Below are 9,607 nucleotides of genomic sequence, written 5' to 3'. Positions count from 1 at the left end.
CACAAAATGTTAAATGTATGCCTGATAAAAGACAAAGGGATGCAGTGCTTTGCTACACTATCACTAGATAAACAGGTCAGGAAAAAGGTAATTAAGAAAAAAATATGGAGGGAGAGGGAAGTAGTTGAGTTATGCTAGCTTGACTTTGACAACCTTAAGATGTAGATGTGGTGTGGAATTATGTTTGAGTTCAGATAGAAAATAAAAGGTGACTTAAACACCAACTCTGACAGATTATCAGTACAGCAGGTGTTTAATTAGCTAATAGCTGCAGTCGCTAATATACCACATTGATCACATTGATCACTTATAAATAATCACAAAATAAACATCAAGCCATAACTTCAGAAGGGTATATTTTAGGAGACTAGGGATTAAAACAGGGATCTTAATGGTTAAATATTAAGTTTAGATTGACAATGGTATAATAAAACCATTAATTTAAGTTGGATTTTTCATCATTATATCAGGTTTAAAATTTTGAATCATACTTGACTTAAAAATATCTTAAAAGTAAAATTAAATGTATCCTACAGACATTTGCTGCTGCTGCTGTTGTAAATTGTGACAAGAAATTTTGCCTGCTTGGAGAAGAGCTACAAAGAAATAATTTTGGTTTAATAATTTTACACGTTAGCATAGAAATAGAAATGATCCCAAAGAAATGGTGCTGCCGCTCCATATTTGATGGGTTGTAAACGACCCACTCGAACACATTTGTTCTGTACGGTGTGGAAACGTAAACAATAGACAGAATGTAATGTCTTCCAGCTTTTTCTGTGTAACTGAGAGCTTGACACCAGCAGCAGCACAGCGTCAGCAGCCCACATTGCTGATAGCCAGGAAGGAGATAAATGAGTCCTTTTCTATGCTTTCCTGTAAACTGGTTATGAGTCTGTTGGTTTATCACTTCTCTTGTATTTTAACTATTAAACCAACTGGTAAACAAATGTTTATGTCTGTTTTTAAAAGGATAGTAGCTTCTCTCTTATGTCTCCATCAGATGAGCAGCATTAGCAGCTTTTGGTGACATTATTATTCATTAGATTGTTTTTGAATACGAGGCAGGATTTAAAATGAACTGATGAAGATGGTCTATGTGTCTAATCTGGCCGGGGAGAGATGTCTGCGGTTCCCTTCTGGACCTGTTACCCCATCAACCCGATGTGGAAGACTATGTTCAGAATTTAGGTCTCATGGCATCTCAACGTGTCAACATTGCAGCCAGTGGGCTGAGGGAAATACAGCTCCACTTTGTAGCAATTCAAGAGCTACACAGCTTTTATTGCTTTTGTTGTCGCAAAAATTTCATCAGCATAGAAACTCCAAAGTGTGCTTTATACTTTTGTCATGGATAGTACCCCCAAGAATTTAAAACTTCTTTCACNCCTGNTAACTGAGCATAAGCNGGAGTGACCATTAACCTCAAATTCATGGAAGAGCCATCAGCCAAAGACATTCATAATGAAATCCAATTAAATGAAAGAGTGGCTAATTCTAAAATTAGAATGAAATAAAATAACATGTTTATAGTAATCAATTAAATTGCGATGCACTATTAATTGCGTCACACATAGTTATTACTATTTTACTGTTAAGTTGGATGCAATAGGTCAACGCATTCTCCTTCGTGTTTACTTGAGTTTTCTGTTGCTATTAGTTAGCTTTTTCCTGCATGCTACTTAAGTTTATTTGCCTCGCTGTAATAACGCTCCAGAGGTTATGGCAGCAGAAACAAATTAGGTTTAAGTGTACAATTAATTCAGCTCGGTGTGCCGTACCGTGGGGCGTTGTAATCGGATTGGATCGAGTTCAGCCACATAGATATACACCAAGCAGAACCATCTACACCCGTGTTTTATGTTTCCCCCGGTTCTGCTCTTCAGCCGTTTGGTTCCGTTTGACAGTATGACATCACACGGACGCAGAACCCGTAGAGGACCGACACCGAGGCCGCATCGTCCGGCAGGAGTTTTTACATAGCAGGTCTGTGTGGGTATATCTGTTCCCCTGTCCTGTAGCCTGGTTGCCAGAGGCGCTACTCGGCATCCGTGTGTGTGTGTGTGTGTCACAGGAGCAGAAAGCTGTAGGAGTGTTGTTTTTTTTTTTTTACTACAAGCCTCCCGCTGTTGCTGCCCTCCGCCTCCTCCTTCAAATCGTCAGACCTCCGTGGATTAGTTAGTTGATTTAGCGGGACATGGCTGAGATTTTAAGGAGATTGACCAATGCGTCTTCGTTCAGCGTCTTACAGGACAAGCTCGAGAACTGGCACAGAGACTACCACGTAAGTTCATCAATAAGTCACGATCGACCTAAATCTGACCACAGCACTTCGGGTGCTCTTTACCTGGCCCGGATATTCATTTCACCCAACGTTGTCCCACAGGACATTATTGTGCTTTTTGCATATGATTTAGTCGAAAAATGACAGCAAAATACCGTCATCTTCTCATGAAACATGTTGAAAATGTATTAAAGTAAGGATATGTGTTTATTAAGTATGCTTACAGTTTGTACTTTATTGTAGGTAACAAGTGAAAGTCCTTAAAATGAATGACGTTTTTACATATCACAGTAAAGGAATGACTTTTTTTCTTTTTCTTTTTTTTTTAAAACTTTGATTTCTCTGTAGAGTTTGGTTGTCATGAACGCTAATCGCCGTGGCAACGGTCGGGCCGTTCCAAAGATGTTTTCGCTGTTAAGATAATTCCTCCTCTATTTATTTCCTGTACAGAAATTAAAACCTGTAGCTCAAATGTAAATGTGTAGGACACGAGGTTTAAGGTGTTGGAAATCAGTCGTGGAAGTAATAAACTGGACAAAAATATTAGTCTTTTTTTTTTTTTTTTAAGTTATCCCGTTCCAGAAAATAAATGTACTTAAATCCATACAGTTTATCATCAGTTAGATTTCTTTGTATGTGTGGATTACTGGGGCATTGTGTTTTTGGAACTTTTCCCCCCTATGTAACTGACCTACCCCGTCCACTAAACAGAACCAGTAAGTACTGTGTTAATTATTTGCCAAATTGGTTGGCAAATACATTTTTAAAAAAGTAAATTAATTAATCAATCACAAACTCCAGTCCATGACTTTTGAGGGGGAAAAAAGTGACAGGATCATAAGATATTTCGACTAAAATTTTTGTTCAGCCAGCTCGGAACACACCAGAGTTAATGAGGACATTCAATTTCTTTGCATGTTGTTCTTTTGGTAAGATGTGTGCACAACCAGAACTTGATCTAAAGAGTCCATTTCTTAAATTTTTTAAATGTCTGCTTTGAAATGGACCAGTAGCTGATGGGACTTCTTTTCTAGCTTCCTGTAGTAGCTGTTGTGCTACAAGGGTAACAGTAGCTAGGTCACAAATAGAAAAATTAAATGGAGCTTTAGTTTCAACTGGTTTTTCTTTTTGTTTTAGTCATCTTCTACAACAGTGCTAATAACATCCTTGTTTGCATAGACACTTAAAAAACATTGAATTGACATACAGACTCCATCTTGAGACAAAGCAGCCATTGATTTAGTTAAGTTATAAATTAAAACGTGTTTTTTTTTTTCACCCAGATGTTTTCCTGTGATCAGAATGTGAACAGATGTTGTGAGCTGATCGAGCTCACCGCCAAAATTCAAGGCCAGCTGTTTAACATCCTAAACATTACTGCAGCTGAGGGTAAGCTTTGCGTTGTGACTACTCGGGAAGCAGATTTCTTTAAAAAAAAAAAAAATCCAACTTGATCTTTGAAAGATGACTCCGATACCTTTCGTCACGAATCAGGTGGTCACTATGGTGGAGTGGACACTCTTAAAACGCGTTTTCTGCCTTGGCTTGGAAGCTGTTTCTCCATTTCAAGACCCTCCATCGCAGAAGACACCAGCTTGCACCTCTTCCAGGTTTGACCTTTGGCCTTTCCTCCAGTTTAACAATGTCACCTTAAAAAGCAACCATGTGATCAAGCGGTTGTGATCGCATCGTGGCTCTGCAGCTGCGTTGACGATGAGCCATTTTGTCGCCATCAGGATGCAGCAGAGAAGGAAAGAAAGATGAAGGAGCTCCTTTTGTCCCATGAGAGCGAGATAAGAAAGATGGAAGCTCAGCTGAACTCTACCAACCTCCAGCTGGAGTCGGTCACTGCAGAGTGAGTCATATTATCATGTGTTTTAATTTGAGAGAGTTGTTTGGGGAAATGGAACATTTTACCATTTGAACGCAAATGCGTCCTTGTGTCCCAGACTCGAGGAGGCTCAGAAGAAGCTGGACGACACAAAATGCAAGTCGGCAACCACCCTGCTCGCCACCGAGGATGAGATCTTACAGCTGAAAGCGGAGTGGGTGATGTAGTTCAGAAGCATTACGGCATTGCACACTCTTCGCGGTTATGTTGTGAGAGATTCATGTTTTTTCCATACATATTGACTTTGTGTTTTAGTTTGCTTTCTACAAATGAACAGTTGGACTTGTATAAGAGGAAGCAGGACACCATTCACGACTATGAGCGGCAAATTCGCTTGCTGAAGGATGAGTTAGCTTATCTGAGCTCGGAGAAGGTCATGCTGCAAGAGAGGTAACATCTTACTGATGTGCAAACATTGAATCGTCTCACGCCGACATGCAGTGGTGTTCTACATACGCTGCCTTGTATAAATATTCACACTCATTGAGCTTTTTCCACATTTGGTCTCGAAACAATCAGAAAATTCATCATATTTTATTGGGACTTTCAGTGACTGAGCAACACAAGTAGTATATAACTGTAAAATTAAAAAGGAATTACGCAATTTAAAATCTGAAAAATGTAGTGAGCATTTTATATTCAACTCTCCAGAATCCATTTCGCTAGACTTGCACATTTGTTTTGGTTGTACTTACCCAGAATTCCCTGCACCATAGTCCACTTCCTGCTTCTTTTGGAGCAGTCTCTGGTCCTCTTGGTGTTCACATACTCATTCGAACTGCTCCAGAGTTCACAATCGAGGTTTTTAGATGGGCCAGACTTTGCTTTTCTTGGCCCAGATCAGAGTTTGATTGCACATTCACATGTCCCCAAACAAACCGGACTTTCTAGGCAAAAGAGCTACAGTTCAATTAATGTGGACTAAGCAGGGCTGGTGTGAGCGCACCCTTAATCTTCAAGTTTTTTGGAGTATGTCTGCCACTGCTGCACAATCACTGATCCATCCTAACTAATGATTATGTTTGGATATGAACCTTTAGGATATGAGTTTAGGGTTGTCACCCTGATGGAAGGTGATCATTCCAACAGGAAGGATCTTTAGCGTCATCTGCAATCTTTGTGTTAGTCTATTACATTAAATCCCAATGCCATAAACTTCAATTCATGGTTATATGAGAAATTGTTGAAAATGTTCAAAAGTTGTGAATGTTTTAGCGAGGAGCTGTAGGTGTCGTTGGTTTCCACCTCTCAGGTTGGTTAGAAGTCGCTCTCCGAGCCCTTTACCCCTGTTGAGCCGCTCATCCAGCCCGCTGAGGAGCACGTCGCCCACCAGAGCCCAGCTGACCAACTCCTCACGCCACGCACGCCTCGTCTCGCGTTTCAGCGATTTGTACACCATGGAACGTCTGGACGCACAGAGCCTCCTACGGCGCTACATCCCGGACTTGGAGATGGTCCAGAGAATCATCTTCATCGCTGTGATGGTACAGAGCCTGCAGTGAATTGCATGTTGATACTGAGCCTCAGTATCAACATGCAAAATTCTATGTTTCCCACTCTTACTACTTTGTGTAGAGTCGCTGTGTTTTGCACCACAGGAATACCATATGTTTTCCCTGTTTTAGGAGTCCTTCCAAAAAGCAAAACTGGCCTATCGTCAGTTCAAGCAGCAGGTGAGAAAGACGTTGTCCACATCCCACTTTGGTCCGGAGAGTCTCGAGGACGCGGCTGTGGACTACATTGTTAGGAACCTGGACCTCTATGATGTCCTGTGCAGTGTCAATGTAAGAGAAAATGATTTTGATTGTCTTAAAAAGTATGAAATTCATGTATGTAAAATAAAGTGAGTTCGTCTTAAATATGTTAGTGACAGGCCTCAAATTTTTACATATATAGCGACTGGTCCCTTATTTTAATTCCTGAAAGGTGGCAACCCTAATCATGGGTTAGTGCAAATTTGTCTCCAGTTGGCTGGACATTATTTGTCTTTACCACTTGTAATACAGCAGAACCCCCCAAACATCCTCTCTATTTATAGATTTTCTGCCTCCAGTTTTATTCAAGTCAAGGTGGCATTAATGAGGTCTTAAAAAGTTTCCAGTTTAATTTGCTGAAACCTGCGGATACTTCGAGCACATCTTAAGCTCAGTCAGTTTGGAAGGAGGTCATCTCCGAAGAGCGATTTTCAAGTCTTGACACAAACTCTCAATTGTGTTTAGGTCTGGACTTGTTTTTTTGTTTTTTCTAGAAAAGTTTTTCCAGCAAGTCACCGCATTTTGCATGTATGTACTCCTTCTCTGTCCCTCAGCATTAAATAATCATAATAATAAAAAAAAACCATAAGGTAACATGGGTTACCTTATGGGTAACCCATGTTACCTTATGGGTAACCCATGTTGCCTTATGGGTAACCCATGTTACCTTATTATTTAACCCATGTTGCCTTATGGGTAACCCATGTTACCTTATTATTTAACATGTAGATAAATAATATTTATCTGCATGTTATCCATTGCTCTAAAAGTACAGAGTGCTACATTCAAATGCACATCACACTAACCAATGTTTTGAATGCCATGCAGAGATATAAATACTTAGGTCACTGTGTATCTTATTGTGTTTTCCTCTTAGAATGTAATCCTTGCTATGAACAAGAACCCCCAGATCTCTTTCCCTCCAGAAGTGGACTTCAGACTCATCTGTCCCTTGATCAGAGAGACCTGCAGGGTGGCTTTTGCCATGCAGACACTGGACACACCTCTTGACTTGGCCTACGGAAGCAGCGGTGAACTATTCAACAATGCCAAGTTAGTACAATGTAGATTTCTGGGGAACGTGTGTAACTAAGCAAAGAGTTAACTGCAGTCGGCCTCATTCTTCCTGCAGCCCACCGCTGCTGTACATCGCTCCGACCAGCAGGTGTCACCCTCAGCTTATCCATGATGGAGACTCGCATCTCCCTTTCTGTGTTCCAGGTATCGTCGCAGCTTTGACTCTGACTTCAGCGCTCCTCTGGTGGCCTACTACGTGTGGCCGGCTCTGGTGGAAGGAAGCACGGTAGTTGTTAAAGGCGAAGCCGTGACCAAAAGAGGCGCACTGGTAAATAATTCACAGTAGTTAAAAAAAATTATGTTGGAAACCGAGATGAAAACAGAAGTGGCTCTTGGAGAGTTGAACAGTACAGATTTGTGTGAATGTTTCTGGGGTTTTTTTGTGTTTTTTCTGCAGTGGAGCAGAAACAGGAGCAGAAGTGCCAGCCCTGCACGCTCCCGATCTCTCAGCCCGGCCCGCAGCGTTGTAAGTCTTTATAACATTTGAGCGTTCCAACCGAGCAACGAGATTATGGTCAAACTTTGCAAATTTGTTGACAAATTAATCTCTAACATGCATGCTCACACGTGGCTCTAAGGGTATGTTTTCTAAGTCAAAATGCCCAGTTTAATTCGGATGTGTGACTGAATACTTCATAAGAAATACAGACTTTAACACTCACATTTTTTTTTTGTTTGTTTTTTTTGTTTAATCTTACAGAGATTTAGCGACAAAAGAAGCATGTCTCCTGGACGCCTCACTACCAGACACCTGTAAGCACTCACCTCATCGGTCAAGAGTGAAGTGAAGTCCACCTGTGCTACCAGTAAATGAAATAAACTTTTACGGATTTGTTTATTTGATTTCTGTGTTGTTTGGGTCTGCTTCATCCAAATAAGGAGATATAATCTTACACTATATTACCAACCAGAGGTGCAAAACCAGCCAGGCAGCTACTGTGTCTATATTTACTCTGGCAGAGGTTTGTCTTTTTTTTTTTTAAATAAATTGTATTCTGGATGCATCCACAAAAGTCATATTGATATTGTCGGCTTCCTGTTTGTCTCCAAAGCCTGTAGTCTTTATATGAAGGACGGTGAAGGATGTTACCTTATGGTGCTAAAGTTACCGGTTCTGACCTCACATCCTGCACTGCTTGAGCATCTGGTATTGCTCAATGTGTCTATTGACATAGCTTAAGTTTGGGTTTACTTTGATGTTTTTGTTTGAATTTTATTGTGTGCGGTATTAACTTGTTGAACGTGGAACAAAGAAATGTCTTATTATGGAGTTATGTTTGAAGGACCCAGAAAGAGCTTACAGTTCAGGATATTTTCTTTTTCAATGAACATGATAATTAATATTTTAGGTAGTGGCTTGAATGATGATTTATTTTTAAAATCATACTATGAGTTTAATTTTGCAGTGGGAAGAAAATGTTCTTTATGAAATTTTAATAAATTGCCCTTTTTCCCCTTCAGCTTTGTTGTGTTTTTGATTACACAAGTGGCTGTGTGTGTTAACTGCAGCTATGAAAATGTAATATTGGTCACATTTGGTGTGTTGAAATTTGTTTAAGTGCACATGCTTAGTTCTAACTAATGTTACTGTGTTGCTTCTAAGCTACTACACAATTTATTTATTTCCAATGTAGAATTGTTGGTACAATAAAATCATTTTTATGGAATATTTCCAGGCTTTGTTCACATTGGGAATTTCCCAATGAGGTTATTTATTTTTAAGGTTTTGTTGGCTCTAGCGATCTTTATTTGAAGGTAGTAAATGAGAGAGGCGGAAGACATGCGGCAAGTGTCGCGAGGCCGGGAATCGAACCTGCGACCACCGGCACGAAGACTAAGGTTGTGCGCCACCACAGCACCCCGCAGGTTATTTAGTTTGGTGTCCCCTCTTCTGAGCCAAATTGAAACTGAATACTAGATAAGGTTTGACTTTAGGACAGAGTTCCACGATATAAGATGCGCAGTTCAATATTTTTTCTGCAATAAAAAGCAGAATAGTAGTCATCATATATCCATGTTCCAAAAAGCATTTAGTTGTAGAAATAACTAGAATAAATAGAATAAAACAAAAACAACATTCTGCTGCAGGCATGCGTGTCAGTGCAGCATCTTTTCACTTGAGTCATTTTCTGCGGGGTAGCCCAGCAGCAACATCCCTGCCCTGACTGGTTCGTGATATTTAATTAGTACTTCCCAACTGCTTGTTAAAAACACACACAGACACAGTTTCCCGCCAGGGATTCTCTGATTACGTCCTCGGCTTGTATCTAACATCCCAAAGCAGGCGTTTGTTCTGCTGAGCGCAGGTCTGCGATCTCGCCCCGACTAGCGCAATTTACGGCTGACGATCTGAAACGATCAGCTTGCTTACGTGTTCACGCGAGAAGTAGGTTCGACTGGATCATGATTATTTTCATTTGTTGGTGTTTGCTCTCAGCTGTAATCGTGCAGCGACTGAATGAAAACACGTCTGGTCTGCCGCTGCAGTCACTGGGATCACACATCAGAGGCGCCGTAAGTGAGCAGAGACTGACGCACACGGTGTTACGTCAATCCGCGTTTCCCCATCAGATACGGTTCCCCCTTCGTCTTCTTGCCGCT

The 9,607-nt window shown here is 40.6% G+C and overlaps 1 protein-coding gene across 3 annotated transcripts; it reads left to right on the top strand.

Moving 5' to 3' along the window:
* Nucleotides 1-1,898: 1,898 nt before the first annotated feature.
* Nucleotides 1,899-7,849, top strand: spata18 (spermatogenesis associated 18). 3 transcript variants are annotated; one of them, XM_015023191.1, is made up of 13 exons: nucleotides 1,899-1,986; nucleotides 2,075-2,284; nucleotides 3,568-3,673; nucleotides 3,779-3,894; nucleotides 4,021-4,139; nucleotides 4,234-4,329; nucleotides 4,431-4,565; nucleotides 5,428-5,659; nucleotides 5,801-5,959; nucleotides 6,807-6,982; nucleotides 7,151-7,274; nucleotides 7,404-7,472; nucleotides 7,707-7,849. In XM_015023191.1, the coding sequence occupies exons 2-13, from the start codon at nucleotides 2,198-2,200 to the stop codon at nucleotides 7,761-7,763; spliced, it is 1,476 nt and encodes a 491-aa protein (XP_014878677.1). In that variant the 5' UTR covers nucleotides 1,899-1,986; nucleotides 2,075-2,197; the 3' UTR covers nucleotides 7,764-7,849. The 3 variants fall into 3 exon arrangements, with proteins under 3 accessions (XP_014878677.1, XP_014878676.1, XP_014878678.1); XM_015023190.1 differs by having other exon boundaries at nucleotides 1,909-2,284; XM_015023192.1 differs by lacking the exon at nucleotides 4,431-4,565 and having other exon boundaries at nucleotides 1,909-2,284.
* The last annotated feature ends 1,758 nt before the right edge of the window (nucleotides 7,850-9,607 follow it).

This window comes from Poecilia latipinna, unplaced genomic scaffold (genome assembly GCF_001443285.1).
Source record: "Poecilia latipinna isolate Pla-1442-1.1 unplaced genomic scaffold, P_latipinna-1.0 Scaffold3227, whole genome shotgun sequence".
In the NCBI taxonomy this organism is placed as follows: domain Eukaryota; kingdom Metazoa; phylum Chordata; class Actinopteri; order Cyprinodontiformes; family Poeciliidae; genus Poecilia; species Poecilia latipinna.
Note: the sequence above shows the minus strand (reverse complement) of the source record. Positions and strands in the feature narration are given on the sequence as shown.